Source organism: Dermacentor variabilis, chromosome 11 (genome assembly GCF_050947875.1).
Source record: "Dermacentor variabilis isolate Ectoservices chromosome 11, ASM5094787v1, whole genome shotgun sequence".
Classification (NCBI taxonomy): domain Eukaryota; kingdom Metazoa; phylum Arthropoda; class Arachnida; order Ixodida; family Ixodidae; genus Dermacentor; species Dermacentor variabilis.
The window spans coordinates 85545735-85563699 of NC_134578.1; the positions used below are offsets into that span (position 1 = coordinate 85545735).

Sequence of the window (17965 nt, forward strand, 5' to 3'; positions counted from 1 at the left end):
CAATAGGCTAAGCCTATTTTGTACTACATAGCTCCTGTGTTCTCATAGACACAGTGCCTATATACAAAAGGATGCAGGGACTGACTTTACCAATCCGAATTATTGGTCTTTACTGGTGCGCTGTAACCTGCAAACACTTTATTTTCTCCATTGATTCGCTGGTTTTGTTTTTAGACTGTATCTTGTCTTCTTTCATAGGATTTGTAAAACTTCAAATAAGGGCTTACATATACTTTAGGGGTATTTTCTGTTGCTTTAGTTTCATTGCATTAAATCTTTTCGGCGTACTGCCAATTTTCGTTACTTCACATGAGATGCAAAACCAGGCAACTGTGCTATTTAAGCAGAAAGTCTCTGCAAGGAAGGGTAATACAAAACACCTATGGAGTGGACGAGATACCATAATTGTAGCAGATGCGTTTTTATAAATATAGCCTTTCAAGATTATACAGGAAAACTACAATATTGCTGTAACTAATTGGTACGTTATTGTGTGGCGAGGAATTCAAATTACGGGCGTTAATTTTTGCCCGGGATGTAGGCGACAACTGATTCTGCTGGAAAGAAAGTGTGTTAAATGTCGACTAGTACTTAGCAGAAATACGCAACCATTTCTACATTTCGCCCTGATCAATATACCCCCACCATGGCAGGGACTCAAGCCCGCGATTTTGCATATCGCAGCGCAACGCCTTATCCACTAAGCTACTGCGGAGTGTCGAAAAAACATTCACGAGCCCGAAGGCGAGCTCTTGTCTCTTTCTTTTCCCCTAAAGTACAAACGAATGCGACGTAGCAACACATGTATACAGACATGCGTTAAGTCGGGTAACCGTAGTTCAGACGTGTATTCAAACAGTGTAACATCATAAGGTTTACTGTGCTGCACAAACGCACGGGCAAAGAGGGAGGCCATGGCGTGGGATCCCAAGAAACTTGAAATTTCGTGAGCGTGACATTCTTGAACAAGCGCCTAAAACAAAAAACTATCTCAAAACATGAGTTTCTTTTTCCGCCTCCGTAAGAATGCAGCTGTCACGACGGGAAATTCACCCTGCGGCCACACGCTCAGTCGCGCCACCCCCATAAGCCACAGTGGTGGGTGAGAAATAGTTCGATGGTAATATTCTAGCATTGCTTTTTTTAATTTTTTTCTTGGATGTGTTCCTTTAAACGGACTCATATATTCGCAATAAGTTACACATTTGTGTAACCTTTTCAAACTTACGTCCGTCATAGTCATTACCAAACATCTGTGAAGGACCAATGATTGTAGCTGCAGCAAAGAACATATTTATCGATGACCTCTGAATGCACATTAGGAGCAATCGGCTGAGTAGTCAACATTATAGCGGCCCTTGCAGCCACTGGGACACCACTCACTTCTGCCCTTGAACGGGTGTCCACACGAGGAACAGGATGGACGATTTCGGTAGCGAACCGTGTAGCAAGTGATGCCCGCACAATGAAAACGTGTGGACCATGCCGAGTCCGGCCTTTTTCACCTGCAAGCCTGACTGAAAATGGTGGCCGGCATTTCCGTCCGTGCGCGTGACGGTCGTCGGTCCTCTGTTTCGCCTACTCATAGTGTGAGTAGGATTATTTATTCATTTTATTTCATTTATTCGAAAATACTGCCAGCTGCTTTTTGGCAGCCAAAGCAGGAGGGGTACATAGAAAATAAAAAGGGATACTGTACAAGCAAAGAAAATGTCAAAAATAAAATTCTAACATAGCAAGCTCACACACAGTGCAACACAGATCATACTTGTACGCTACTGCAACAATATCTCTAAAACTAAAGACACGAGTTGCGTACAAATTCGGCACGAAAGGAATAGCGTGCTTCGCTCACAACTGAGAAATAGCCGATAAGAAAGAGTCGACAGTATGCTTGTTCGTTACCTCTTGTGGAAGCCTGTTCCATTCTCTTATCGTTCTAGGAAAAAATGAAAATTGATAAGCGATAGTTCTAGCCTGGAGTACAATAAGGGCAAGGTCGTGCTTTCCACGCGTACTACTTCTACACGTGTTAAACTGTATTTCTCAAAATTCATTTTAGTTTGGCCGTTGACTATCGCGTAAAGCATCTTCACACGCTGTAGCGTACGGCGTTCCTCAAGTGTTAGAAGGCCAGACGTTGAACGGAGATCAGATAGTGATACTTGTCTTCCGTAGGAAGGGGTGAAGACGACGACGTTTCCACGCAGACGTGGTTTCCTTGTGTTCCTTGGAAATTGCTCGACAGCAAAGAAAATCTCGCCCTTATCCGGATACGAAGCTCATCGGAAGCCTATGGGGACCTGTGGACTCTGGTGAGGACTCTTCTTTGCCTTGTCCTACTGATCCTGCTCGTCTGATAGACTCTAAACAAGCACGGCTGGCGCTTAGGCTTAGTGCGGCCGAGCCGCCGCGCTCGCCCGACGAAGAAGAAGTGTTTGTGCCAGATGTGAGCTGCTCATCTGTACCTTCCACTGGACTGCTGCGCGTGACAACATCCATGCCAACTATGCAGCCGAAGTGTGCAACCGAAAGCTCCAATACCCAAGATGCAACACCGAAGGACAGTCCTCTTCGGGATGTGAACCTATCCGCAGTCGTGCCGACGGACACTGGTGACCCCATGGACGTGCAGCCGTCTGGAGGTTCGACGAATGCAGCCAAGCGAGGTGCCCCTATCAACGTGCTTCAACAAGACGCCTTCGCTTCGGAGCAACCGGCAAAAAAGGTAAGGGCCACCCCAGACAATTCCTCCACGGCCTCCCCTACGCCCGCTCCCTCTCAGTCTTACCCAACGCCCACCCCTTCTCAATCATATCGAGTTCATATACGACCCCTTTCATGCTACGACATAACTTCATTAGCCACAAAATATGTCCAAAGGGTCATCGACCAATCTCTTGAAACCACCGGATACAAAGGGTTCGCAGCATATAAATCTACCAACTCGATCACTGTGCACTTGGCATCTCTCAGTGTTGTGCAGAAAATGTGCACTTTAACATCTATCCCGCTGTCAGAAGATCAACACCTGCCTGTGCAGTGCTACTTTGCATCGGGCCCTAATATACAGAGGTGTGTTGTCTATGGCATTGACCCAGAAGACACCCCTGAGATAATATGTCGTGAATTGACCTCCACGACACACAGGGTGCTCGCAGCAAGATTCATGGGCAAGAGCCGTACATGCTTAGTGATGGTACAGGGCCCTCAATGTATCCCAGAACGGTTTTATTACTATGGTTGCATATTGCGACCTAAACCCTACCTTCCTCGAGCAATATTCTGCTACCGCTGCTTTCAACGTGGACACATGCAGGCATTTTGCCCACAGCGTACTATTGATCCAGAAAAGCTCACACCAGAAGGCCAACCACGATATCGATGTGGCTTATGTAAATCTGATGAGCACGATATGACAAGCACAAATTGTCCGACTAAACAGAAGGCCACAATACGGATACGAAAGGCTATACCAAAAACGACTATAGTAACCACACACAATCGTTATGAGGCTCTTGCAGAAGAGCCAGAGATGCTCTTGGCAGAAGAAGAAAAAGCCCCAGAAACACAACTGTATTCTTCTGTTCTTAAACGTGGCAAGCAGTCGCAGACAAAGAAACAGAAATTACCGGAACCTCTGCATCAGTCAGATGATGACCATGATGACATTGACGCTCGGATAGACGCACTGGCCAGAGAGATTGAGCGACTACGCAAACATAAAGAATTGGTACTTCTGCGTCGTCAGAAAATAGGACCGACACGTGACGCATCAACCACTGCGAATGCCACCGTTATGCCTGGATCCCGTCCGGCACCACAGGTCAACCAAGCTGTTTGGACAGCAGTTTTAGATCAACTTGCACAACTAACGTTGCTCATTCAGAATTGCCTGCATCATGGCTAATTCTCTGCAGCAGCTGTCACAGGATGGAATTCTACAGTGGAATTCTCGGGGCCTCAACTCCAAGTTAGGAGAAATTAAAACCAAGCTTCAATACAATAAGCTACATGTATGGGCACTGCTTATTCAAGAGCATAATAAGCTATGCTCCCTATCCAATTTTAATGGGTATCATAACCCATCTATTAGAGATAGACGGGTTACTACAATGGCTTCAGCTCCGGGAAAAGCTGCAGTTTATATATCATCGCGTATTGCTCACACAGTGCTTGACCTGGAGCCATGGTGTAGTGGTAATCAAGAAGTTGTCGGGGTCCTGACACGACCAGTGAAGACTCCTGTCATTCTAGTGTCATTCTACGCCAGACCGCAGCGCACACGTTTGAACTTAGGGTGGATAGCCCATCTCCGGTCTACGTACCCGGGAATTCCTATTCTCGTGGGTGGAGACTTCAATGCCCCACATACAGAATGGGGGTACAAGTACAACTCCCGAAGAGGATGCCAAGTTAAAAACATCATGAGCGATGCCACTTTTACACTACTGAACCATCACGCTGTGGCTACCTGTGCTGTACCCGCAGTATCTACAACAAACGCTCCAGACCTCACGTGGTGGTTGGGTCCTGGAATGCCGCAGTGGCGGGTGGAACCAGATACATGGGGCAGTGATCATATGCCCATAATGATTGGTTTGCACAGAACGTGCATAAAAAAAATTCGACGACGAGTAACAGTTACGCATTGGGATAAGTTTCGGGAATCATCGATTGATAAAGTACCCTCAGAGCCCTCAAAAATTCTTCCCGCTTTGCAAGAACTGCTACGGAGGAACACCACTGTAACCACAGTTGACGAGGAACAACCTCAACCGGACCTCACCCTTTTGCAACTTTGGGCAAAGCGACGTCAGGCAGAATTGTATGCGTCGAGGAATCCCGATGCACCAGGTAGCCGTGCATGTGCTAACCATATAGCGGCGAAGGCGCGTCAGCACGAAAAGCAACTTTCTCGACCACGATGGTATGAGTGGTGCGAGAATATTGGATCGGGCATTGGAAACAGAGCACTTTGGCGTACGTTCCGGTCAATGGAACGCGGTCATAAGCAACCTGACCCTGCAGCGAGCGTTCGGTTAGCGATGCAGAGTTCGCCACATCAATTTGCAGAACACGCTGCTAGAGCGTTTTTCCCGAAATACGATCAAGCGTCACCTATAAACTGCCCCGAAATTGATGAGTCCAATTCCGAAATATCCAGCCCCTTCAGCATGGCCGAACTAATAGCGGCGATTGAAACTTCGAAGCAACGAACAACACCTGGTCCCGATGGTATTCCTTATGAGGTTTTCAAGAACATGGAAGGAGCTGCTCTCGACGCACTTCTTCAGGCTATTAATAAAGTATGGGAGACTGGAAACGTTCCACCTGATTGGAAGCATTCAATTGTTGTTGCGATTCCGAAACCAGGAAAGTCTCCAAATAGCCTGCAGTCTTTACGCCCAATTTCACTAACCTCAACTGTCTGCAAACTCGCTGAAAAGATGCTGGCCACACGAGTTTCCTGGTGGCTTGAACGCCACGATAAATATCATCCTGCCCAAATTGGATTCCGTTCTTACTTGGGAACTGAAGAGGGACTTTCTATGTTATCAGACGATGTTTTACAGGTTTCTCCACACAGTCACGCTGTACGCACGGTAGTAGCAACAGACATAACGAAAGCTTATGACAATATAGACCATGAAATCATTATATCCAACCTCATCGACCTGGGACTTCCACCGCGGGTGATAAGATTCATCTACTCATTCCTTCAGAATCGCACATTTGCGATTAGAGTAGATGGAAGGCAAGAAGGACACTTCACATCGAACAGAGGAGTCCCACAAGGTTCGGTTCTGGCTCCTCTTCTCTTCAACGTTGCTCTAATACCTCTAGCCTGGCAACTCCATCGGATTCCAGATGTGAGGTTCTTAATCTATGCGGATGACGTCACTTTGTGGTCCGTGCATAAAGATATCTCTAGACAAGCTCAACAGCTTCAAGAAGCCCTTGATGTGCTGAACAACTACGCTCGGAAAGCAGGATTGGACATTTCTGCCCAAAAATCAAGCTATGTTGTGGTGGCCAACAAGAAAGGACGCACAAGAATCACGCAGCACCCCTTTACATTTAGACTCGGCGCAGTGACAAGCCCTGAGGCTTCTGAGGTCTGCATACTGGGTCTCGATATTCACCAATCCGGCAGTGGTGCACACTGGCTCCGTAAAACCAGACAGAGTTCGACAAAAACACTTCACCTTATTCGTCGCATTGCAGCAAAAGCCGCTGGAGCTCGTACTGACGTAGCTCGACGGTTGGTGCGTGCAGTCTTGCAGCCACGGATTTTATATCAAGCTCAATTTCAACGGCTGACTTTGGCACAGCTGGCACAGTTGGAGACGATTAATCGTGATGCTATGCGCACAATCACAGCACTGCCCCGCATCACTCCGATACCAACCTTACAGGAACATGCCCAGCTCAACACAATTGCTGAGCTCATTTTGCAACGTGCAAAAGCACGTGAAATTAAAAAGCAACTTATTCCGGCTGTCGCTGCGTTGCATGCTCATTTTCACAGCGGCTCTCGGATTGACAATCAGCCCTATCCAATGCCTCCCTGGGAATTCACCAGCATCACAACTAATAAGCCAACGAGGTTACGACGCCGCGATACAACAGGTATTATTGACGAACACAACATCGTCGATGCATCATGCGTTAACACCTGCCAAGTCTATACGGATGCTGCCATTCTCCCAGACGGCGGAAGGACATCATTCCTGAGTACTACGCATAATTTCATCAGCGGCCACCAGCGCTATTTATCTACAGAAGCCAGCGCTCTAGTAATGGAACTTCAAGCCATCCACGACGCTGTGCAAGATGCGACATCTAAGCTGCCTACCATCAAGCAACTAGATATCTTCACCGATTCTTTAGCGGCTATCCAGGAACTCAAGAAGGTTGATAAGGCGATGGAAATCTGCGAGACAATACACACTATGAATAGTAAGACATCTACTTGCGTCAAGGTACACTGGATTCAAGGCCATTCAGCGAACCCTCACAACATTGCTGCTGACCAGCAGGCACACTGCCCTCCTAATCCTGATCCTCCACCTATTCCCCTCCCACCCCAACCCCGTAACTCGCTGCGAGCCCGTAAAAATGTTCTCCGGCAGGACACACGCGCTCTTATCCCACCGTGTGTCTGCTCCCTCCCCCTTCACCTTACTAGGGCGGAGGAAGTTGTGCTTAGGAGGCTTCGGGCCGGGGTGGCCCTTACACCGGCTGTTGTCTCAAGGTGGAACTGGTCGCATTTACCACTGGGTGCTACGTGTCCATACTGCTCCGTTCCTGTGGTGGAATCAGATGCATACCACCTAATATGGACATGTACGGGTTTACAATCGGAACGCTCGCGTCTCCTACTGGAAGCCGGCCTCCGCTACAGTGTGACAACCAGCTATGACCGCTGGATACATGACAACAGATTCCACAAAACAATGCTCCAATTCATACACAACACAGGCCTCACAGCACACATATAATACACATATACAGTCCAAGAATTATGCCTTAAGGGCAAGCCTTATCGCAATAAAAAAAAAAGTCTTCCGTAGGCATTAAAAATAAACCTGAGTGCTCTTTTTTGTACTTTTTCCAGCCTATCTGTATCAGTCTTAGTCTGAGGGTCCCAAACAAGATCACCATATTCAAGTAGAGGACGCACCAGTGAAGTGTAACCAACTAGTTTTCTCTTGCTTGAACAGTGCTTCAGACGTTGCCGAAGTAACCATATCCTTTTTGAGGCTGACGAAACTATGTTTTTAATGTGCGCACTCCATCTTAAATCGCGAGATATTTCAATCCCCAGATATTTAAACGTAACGACAAGAGTAACGCCAACGTCGTTAATTTTGTATGCATACGATAGTGGACTCTTCTTTTTTGTTATGGTCATTTGGGAGCACTTAGGGATATTTAGGCTCATTTTCCAGGTCTGGCACCAATTAGAAATTGATGTTAGAGAATTGCTTAAGAGTAATTGATCATCTTTAGTTTGAATGGCATGATAAACAACGCAGTCATCCGCGAAAAATCGGCATTGTACAGCAGTGTCAATTGAAAGATCATTCAGATAAACAAGAAAAAGTAATGGTCCAAGGACGGACCCTTGAGGTACGCCTGAAAGGACTGGAAGCATTGATGATTTAGAGTGACCTATTTGAACATGTTGGCGTTGCGTTAGGTAAGATTCAAGCCACCTCAGAATAAGCTCATTTCTAAAGAGATGCTTTAGTTTTAATATCATTTTAATATCGTTTAATATCATCTTGGAATGCGAACGTGAGTAGTTGTACTGGTCGGGCTCGTTGGCCAGGCTATCTGGTGTGCAATCGCAAATTTGATTGCGCAGGCGACCCTTTCCCACTGTAGAGTTGTTAGCGATAAGCACAAGTGCGATAATCCGAGTAAGGCGCAGAGAACGCTCCCCGCTTCGGTGCGTCAGGAACTCACGTATGCGTTGGAGTGGACAGTAAGTATGCATTTTCGGGAAGCGCACTTCGGCTGTGTAAATGCGACGTTGCTGTTGTTTTCTGTGTAAACTGATCACGGGGCTGCTTGGCCCAAGGAGCAAGCCGGACTTTGACCCACCCCCCTCCTGATGAATCGAGCTACGGCAGTATATTTACATCGAAGCAGAAATAGCATATCAGCCGCAAATGTCGCCCCCTTTTCCGGCCATTTGTGTTCAGCCCGAGGAGGTACTTACACATTCTTGCAAGGATGTTTTCCGACGCATTCATGAGCTTGTAGATGATGTCAGCATATGCAATCATTGCATCCCCAGGGTTGTTGCTATGGTTCGCCAAGGTCCCGTACACGCACTGAAATATTTGACGCAGGGAACCCAACAAATCTCTTGTCCCTTTAAGTACAATAATAACACCCCTTATTACGCATTAGAACAGTTCACGCTTAATGTGTATTTAGCTCCGGTACAACTTTCATATCCAAATAATTTTTTTTTCAGCTTCTTCCAACGAAATCACCTGCAGACTGATGCTGCAAATGTCGTTAACGAAACAAGAACTGTGCATTATCAGAGACATATCCATCAAAATAAGAAAGTTTCAGGATAAAGATTTATATCAGGACTGTTTAATTCATAACGAAAGCAGTTATAAAGGTCAGCGCATCTCAAAGTCTGTTTGTTTGAGTACTCTTCAAAGTTGTCGGGAACATACAACTTCCAACCAACCCGTACATCGCTATACCATAGCCAATTAGCAAATAACACTCGTGCGATGGTAATAAAACGTGCATACTCATGATCAAACAAAAGGGCGCTTTTCGTGCTTCTTTAACCCTTCTTGGACGGAATGCGTGACGCATCTCGCATAGCGCTGCAACATGAACAATTCCATAAATACCTGCGTAAGTCTTAAATTGCATGAGTCATAATTTCATAGCACGGAAATGATTTTACATGCGTAGAGAATAATTTGACTTTGTTTGCGTACCACACCACACGACGTATTATAGTATGGTACCACTATTATAAATAAAAAAGACATAGGTGATTGTCCTACGTTCCTGTTACTTCTGTCTTATTGCACTCAGCCCTATATGAAAGATTCGTTCTTCAAGAAGAGGCATACAATTTGTGTTCCTGTATTGGTGCGCCTTAAACTTTTTCATGATTTAGTAATGACGACAATTTACAATCCGTTCAATGTACCCTTCCGTTCGTAATAAACCAAAGTAATATATGAGTAATTCATGATTGCAGAATATACTTGGCATGGCCACGTATGAATTCTTTTGCTTCTTTATGGTGACCCCTTTTCCCGTCAGCCCTTTCTCGGATTGTCACTGACATCAATTTCCCGCGTTCCGAAAGCTGCGCTAACTGTAACTGATTTTTTTTCTTGTAATCTCAGATTCTGTATGCAAAAAAAAGTTTTGTTTAATCAGATCACACGCGGAGCGACAAGGTTGTCGCGCACTTCCCAATACTAACGAAAATGAGCAATTATTGCGGAATGCAAAGTTACACCCAACCAAATAGCTTATGCTCTTCACCAATCGCCAATAAGCCTTGATTCGTTTCTAGCTTTGCTTCGTACGTTTCTTGAAAGTAAATTTACCATACTTCTTCCTTTTTCTTGTTCCTACAGGACTATTTGTTATGGTTGATTCCTCTCATGGCAAAAAAGTGTAGTTTATACTATTTAAATACTAGACTCGAATTCTATTCGCCATGTTGTTATAACAGTTTGCATTATATCAATTGCCTTTTTTTCTGAACGTTTGCGCGGCATGTAGTGCTTTTATTCTTTGTAAGTTCTACTAAATGACACGTGCCAAAATAAATATGTAATCCATTGTATACCTACTGTGACTGCGTGACTTTCTATGTCCGTTCTGATTGCTACGCACTAGGTACCTTTCAAGTGCCTACATTTATGTATGTTCGCACATAGCTGCCTTACGGGCTTAGTGCCTTATTGATGTTATTAACTCAGTTTTTAGGCCGGATGGGTTTCTAGGACATGCTGTTAAATGACAACTACCAATCAATATAAATGGACATAAAATAAAACAACGTTTCATTGAGGCACGACAAAAGCTGACCACGCAAGGCGTTCGTTCGTTTTATTTCATTTCATTTTATTACCTTCTGGACCCCTCTAGGGGGTGTTACATGAGGGTTGGATATGCAGAAAAACAAATTTTGACAAAGTTAACCACACGTTAATTTCGGGAAAGGTAGTCTGTTACATTTTGCAGAAATATTCTCGGGCAGGAGATAGCGGCACCGCTGTGGGAAAGGTTGTTCCAATTTTATGCTCTTCGTGGAATATTGTGTGTGGATTTCTCGATGTCATTCGTGATAAGCTGCAGAGGTATGTATAAGGCCATCCGTTTTATCGTTGGGTGGCGTCAAACAGTAAGAGTATCTTCAAAGTTTTCTACTTTCAAAGACTGTCTTACCAAAAGACGGCAAGTAAACTGGTAAATAAGAGGTGAAATTTTTGAAAAACAAAATGAGCACGGTGCCGCCTGAGCATTCTGAGGCGCTGAAGAGGGGCCATGTTTTACCAATATATCACATAAAATGGAACCTAATTAATATCCTTATCAACAAAATTTGCTAAAGCAAGTGAGCATTGTGTGGGATGCTCATACAAGCTAGCAGAGAGAACAAATTAAAGAAGTTGTCCAGTTATAACGGTATCTAAATTTGAATAATCCTATTAGCAAATTCTACCCAGTCGAATACCTTGAAAACTTTTTCTAAGCATGCAGTGAATAATATTGGAGAAACTGTCTCCTTGTCTAACCTCGTTCTTGATAAGCGCCTTTCTCCTTTAATCTGGAGAACCAAGGTAGCTGTGAAATATTTCTGGATATTAACGCATGCCCCCTGTACTTCTTGATTACGCGTATATGACCGATGGTATCTCTACTGAATCAAATGCCTCCTCACAATCTATGAACGACGTATAGAAAAGTTGATTGTACTCCACAGATTTTTCGATTACTTGATTGATACTATAGATGTGATCCATCGTAAAATATCCCTTCCTTATGCAAGCCCATTATCTTGGTTGGTTGATTGAAGTAAAATGTTGCCCTCATTCGATTTAAATTTACCTTGGTGAATATTTTCTACCATATTCAAGGTAATGGGTCTGTTATTCTTCAATTCTTTAACGTCTGTCTTGTTATGTATTAGTACAATGTTGGCATTCTTCCAGATCTCTGGTACACTTGAAGTCCTGAGGCATTGCGTATAAGGGGCCGCAAGCTTTTCAAGCATAATATTTCCTTCCGCTTTGATTCGCCGGGTCATGAAGTGCAAGGCCCATTCATCACGAGTAATTGAAGGTGCCTCTGTATGCTATTTGTCACTGCTTCGAATGAAGATACCTTGACTGCTCTGGGTACAGGTCGTTATAGAATTATTCTCCAGCCTCTGCTATGTCATCGAATTGCCGATGACATTACCCTGCTTATCTTTAGGTGTATACACGTTGCCTTGTCCTATGCCTAGTTTTCTTGTCACTTATTTCACTTTGCATCCATTGTTCACTGCTTCCTTGGTCTTCCTCACGTTATAATTTCTAGTAATCCTTATTCTCTTCCTGTTGATCAATTTTGACAGCTCCGCAAATTTTATGTGATCTCTTCAGTTGGACACTCTCATTCTTTGTCCTTTCTTTATTAAGTCCTTCGTTACTTGGTGGAGCTTACCTGCTGGATGCCTGGATGCCCTACCTTCCACTTCAACGACTGCTTCTGAAATCCACCTAGTTACGGCTTCATTCAACATCTCTATGTTATCTTCTTGTTCCTGTTCTAAAGCTTCATATTTGTTTGCGAGCACCAATCTAAATTCGTCTTCTTTCGCCTTTACTGCTTCTAGGTTGACCTGTTCATTCTTCGCTAATTTCACTGCCTCTCTTGAAATTGAGAGAAATGGTAAACCTCACTGACCCGTGCTGACTGCATTTTACCCTACCCAATACTTCTACATCCTGTACTATGCTAGGATCGCCAGAGAGTATGAAATTCATTTGATTTGTTGTTTTCCCGTTAAGGCTTTCCCCGGTCTATCTAATGTTACTGCATTTCCTGAAGGAGGTATTCGTTATTCGGAGCCTATTCCTTTCCGCGAATTCTACAAACATCTCTAGTGTTCTTAGAATCGATGCCTCATTGGCCAATTGTGTGTTCTCCAAACTGCTTTAGCCCCACTTTTGTATTGAATTCACCCATCACTACAGTACACAGAGTTTGCACCTTTGCCATTGTTAATTTTACATATTCATAAATGTGTTCTATTTCTTCGTCAATGTGTCTGGAACTTGGAACGTATGCTTGTGCTACCTTTATTCGTTGCCTCCTTTTTAGCGTTATTACGACGACTTCTACCCTTCTATTATCGCTGTACAATTCGTCAACGTCGCCCGCAATGCCGTAGTAGATTGGAAAGCCTACCCCATATTCTCTCTTACCTGGAAGATCTTTGTAGCAAAGGACATGGCGCTTAGTCAGCACTGTATAAGCCTCGCCAGTTTTAACTTCACAAAGGCCATTAATATCCAGGCAATGTCTGATAATACCTAAAACAGACCTGCTAAGCAGCCTCACTCGACAAAGTTCGCGCGTTAAACGCAAGCGCTATGGGAAGGCTTAAGAGTAATGATCAACGGCGAATATCTCAGCAACCATCGGTTTGCAGCTGATATTTCACTGTTCGTAAACACTGAGGACAAATTACAACAAATGATGGAGGACTTAAGCCGAGAAAGTGTAAGAGTGGGTGGATCCAGAAGACAAAGATAAAGTTCAATACATTGGCAATGGGACAGCAATTCAGAATTCCCAGACACCGTCTAGAGTCTCTACAGGAGTACGTTTATCTAGGTCATTTACTCAGAGGGGATCCTGATCATGAGACGCAAATTAACAGAAGAATAAATATGGGTTGAAGTGCATACGACCGGCATTACCAAATCCTAGCTGAGAGCGTACTACTGTCGCTGAAAAGAAAAGTGTAAAATATTGCATTCTACCGGTGTGTCATATGAGGAGAAGATCGGAGGTGAACAAAGAAGCTCGAAAACAAGTTACAGACTGCGCAAATAGCGATGGTATGGGTAACGTTAACGGACAGGAAGAGGGCGGTGTGCATAAGGGAGATAGCCGCTATTCTAGAAGACATTCACAGAAAAAATGCAAATCGGCAGCCCATGTAATGCGCACGATAGATAACTGGTGGACCATTAGAGTTGCAGAATGGGTTCCAAGGGAAGAAAAGCGAACAATAGGAGGGCAGAAAACTAGGTGGGTGGTTGAAATGAGGAAATTTCCATGCGCAAGTTAGAATCACCTATCGCAAGAAAGGGTTATTGGAGATCGCAGGGAGATTCCTTCGTCCTGGGCAGTGGACCTTAAAGTGGATGATGAAGATGATGATTATGATGATGATGATGATGATGATGATCAGAATGATGGTTAATAATTTCAGTTCCCTTGACGCACTCACCTTAACTAGTGGCCCAACAGCATCAATAGGGTCCTGCACAGTAAACACAAGAAGTCAACTGTGATAGAGTAAATATTATAACAAAGTTTTTTGCCAGGTTTCAGACAAATCAAAGTTTTTGCCAGGTGCCAGACATATCAGGGCGGTATGAAGTATTATAGCAATTAGCATTTTAAAAAGAAGGCAGTGCCCTTCCACTCTGTGAAGAAGGATGACTAGTGAAGCTGTGTATGAGGGCCTTCAATGGCCAACTGCACCTCCAGCGCGGGTCGGCCCGGCATTGTATTATTTTCGGGATTGGCACACGTATAGGGAGGGCTTAACGCCTACTTCGCTTCTGCCGTGGGTTGGCCTGGTAGTGCACTATCTTCGGGATTGGCCCACGTTAGGAGAGTACTTAACGCCTGCTTCACCTCTGCCGCGGGTAGGCCCGGCATTGCAATATCTTCGGGATCGACCCACTTATGGGGAGTGCTTAACGCCTGCTTGACCTCCGCCGTGGGTCAACCGGTATTACACTACCTTTGGGATCGGCCCTCGTATGGGGAGTTTCGTTTCTACGTACGGACACGATCCTGGAGGAACTAGTCCTTAACAGCTTCGCTGTAAGTTACTTGACACCATACCGCCTGCGTACTTTCCGGTATCGATGTTGTTTCTGTGTTCCAACTATTGTCCCAACATTTTTGTTCACTGGCTGTTCCAATTTTCAATGACTACAGCATCACGTTTGCTATGGTGAAGGAACCGTGTCACTCGTTATGTGATTGAGAACTTGGGTCACTGAGTTTGTGAGGCAGGTTATGTCCTGCTCGTCAATAACAAAAAGAATATCCCTTAAAATTTACTCGGTCGTGGGCGCAATCGAAACCACGTCCTATACATGAGGGAGGCACCTGGCTGCAAAGATGCCCATACATGACATGTTTAGGTGGTGGTACTACGTTATGTCGCTACAATGCTTCAATGCGAATCACACTACTTTCGACATGCATTGTAAAAGTGACTTCGGCGAAAATTTTGCTCTTATTGTCTGTCGGTTAAGACGACAGCAAAACTTCCCTTAGCTATTGTTTCTCCAGGTACTATGAACAAATTAAGTAAACGAATGCGTCCTGCGAATTGGAAATTTTACGAAAGGCACAAAAGCCCTCTTTAACGCGAGCCATGGCATATAATCTTTTACTCGGTTTGGAAACACTTGAAAAGCTGACAAAATAAAGTCCCAGGTATATCAATATTCGAAAAGAATGTCACTCCTCCTTTTTCGAATATTTACCGTGTCTTGTTATTTTTTCAAGTATTTTTCAAGCAGAATTCGCATGTGGCGAGCAATCTTGTGCGCATGAGTTCAATTAAGGAGAATGGGTCTGCTTTATGAAAGTTCAGTTCATATATACGCATTTGCACATACATTCTAATTTTTCGTACTGTGTCTTGCTCCATTTACAATTTAATTTAATATTTCGTGTAACAAATGGTTTGGGACCGCCCACACAAACACCACAAAGATAAAAACTTTATTGCAGGGCACAAAGTAAGAAGCGAATGTAGTTTGATATTCTCATTACGCCCAAAATACTTAGAGAAGTAGCTCACCTGTGACGTATCACAGGATGTGCTGGCCTGACCAAGGCACTGTAAGAAAACACGGTTATTCAATTAGGCACGCATTTTTATGCTCTGACGAATTGAAGGAGGAGTCGCTTTAAGGGATTTGCCAAACTGGTCACCGGTCTTTTTTGTGGTGTATGGCGATGACTGAAAACGACACTTTCTTGGTTTTAAGATTTGTGTCACTTGTTAGGCTGCCAGTATTCCGCCCTGAATTCTTCCAAATGCTCTCCTTCCCAGGAAAGACAATGAAGCGATATGAACGGATCTCCGTATTCGCAATGTGAGAGACCGGATTTGGTCTATTGACATAAAAAAGTGATAACAATTAAGATTCATCAATACGCATAGTACAATACATTCACGAAGCCTATGATCTTCTCTATGTTTACGAAAGCCCTATTTGTCCACGGCCTCTCAAATGTTTGCGCCAGGAGCAAGTCCTAACCACTAATGATCGTGTAATGGATTCTTCTAGCGCTTTCGCGCAACCTTGTAGTTTCCCATTCTGTCCTTTATATAATTATAATAGCCTCAAGTCTTAAACCACGGCACGTAAATGCGAGTCACCCCTTTCAAAGGTTTGCACGTGAACCACGCGCGCATTTGACGACGCAATCGAGGCTTTTACATATTTCACTCACACTGACCACACGGTTTACTACAGAGATTACTCATGGAAACTATGGCGCAAGCGCATGCAGGAGCTACAAACATGTCTAGTCAACGTGGGGAAGACATTTTGCACTATCTATTTTCCTAAGTTTTGTAGTACTGGCTTCGAAACAACTTCGAAACTTTAAAAATTCAATATATTTGACCAAAATACTGTTTTCTGAGAAGTACAGTCTACAATGGTTGTGCAGTGTTCAGACACTTATTCCCTGTCTGTGTTAGAAAGCAGTGGCAGGTAGGAAATTTTGAATATATGAAGCTTAAAATGGCGCCAGTAGGATGTCTGAAGCCATAAGCGCGCAGATTAGACAACTCAGTGTGCTACGCATTATTTACGCAGCAGTTGACGATCATTACAATACACTTCCATATATCAATTCATGTAGAGAACTATGACAAATCTCACATGTCCTGTCACTGCATAATTTTTTTCATTTTCCCATGAAAAAAATTTACAGGGTTTTCATTAGATCAGATATGCCTAAACTAACGTCACTTTTCTAAGGAAAGCCTTGAAAACAAATTGGATAGCAAAATTTGACGCGTATTTATGCGATACACCTTGTATTTACGCGTATATTCTTTGAACGCGCAAGAAAACATTTGAAGTGAAGAAAACGTGCAAGACTCTGAGCACAATAAAAACATAACAATTTGTTTAATATACGGGACTTACTTCACACAGTTCCAGGAAGTACAACTACAAATAAAATTTCATTAAGACGTCCTTGCTTGACTAGCTCAGTCATTCAGTATTATGTTCAGTCATTTGCAGACCTTGCCTTTAAACTCGTCATTTGTTGTATCTACTGCTATTGCATTTTAGAACCCGGCAGGGCCCACGTTATCTTCTTCGTAAACTGCTGGTATATGCATTTTCTTGCCCTTTCTGCACGTCTTATTCATCTAAAATATATACATCATACTAATAATAAATTTTGCCGCCAAATTTCTTCTTCGTGAGGACACGTATATCTGCTGTTCTCTATGACAAAGCATATATGACACAGCAAATAGTTCTTGATTAAAAGAAGCACCGGGATGTATTATTCATTTGAAATGGTGCAGAAGGCTTATAAAGACTATGAAAACAACGTGATAATATTTATGCACTCATTTCAAGTCTTTATATTGGTAAAATAGCCTTTGCATTTACAAAATTTTCGCAAGTTCTATGAGGAGCAACCGCAGACATATTTAGAGGCAAGGTGCCACAAACACTAATTTCTGTGCTCAAGTCACTATTGATTTCATTGCTAAGATGTCATCGATTCCAAATTATTATTTGTATTAAAATCATTTGGATGCTAATCCAGGCAATAAAGGCATCTTTACAATATGCAATACCATGCCAACTGAAGTCCAATATATTAGCACGGAACAGCGATGCCCACACACTCAACGAGAGCACTATCCCGCCCAAGATTCGATGGTTTTATGCAAGCTCTCTAACAAAATCACACTGACTGGCACCACACTTTCCGGAGGCATGAACATTTCGGAAGCATGAACAACCTTGAAGACAACGATATTCAATGTTTCTACAACCATTCCACAGCAATATTTCTAGCCCTTACAGTATTCAGACTCTCCACGTTGGGTAGTTGAATATCTTGGCAGGAATCTAGAAAAGGAAACGCAAGCAAAAGCAAACTTGTT

General features: G+C 43.7%; 1 protein-coding gene across 1 annotated transcript in view; it reads right to left on the bottom strand.

Moving 5' to 3' along the window:
- Nucleotides 1–17965, bottom strand: part of LOC142563782 (uncharacterized) — an 85878-nt gene that overhangs the window by 41248 nt on the left and 26665 nt on the right. Inside the window, exons 4-7 of the mRNA XM_075674399.1 lie at nt 17884–17930; nt 15617–15655; nt 14018–14050; nt 8732–8846 (exon numbers count right to left, since the gene is read on the bottom strand). Coding sequence (XP_075530514.1) covers nt 8732–8846; nt 14018–14050; nt 15617–15655; nt 17884–17930 — 234 coding nt within the window. The remainder of the gene's footprint in view (nt 1–8731; nt 8847–14017; nt 14051–15616; nt 15656–17883; nt 17931–17965) is intronic.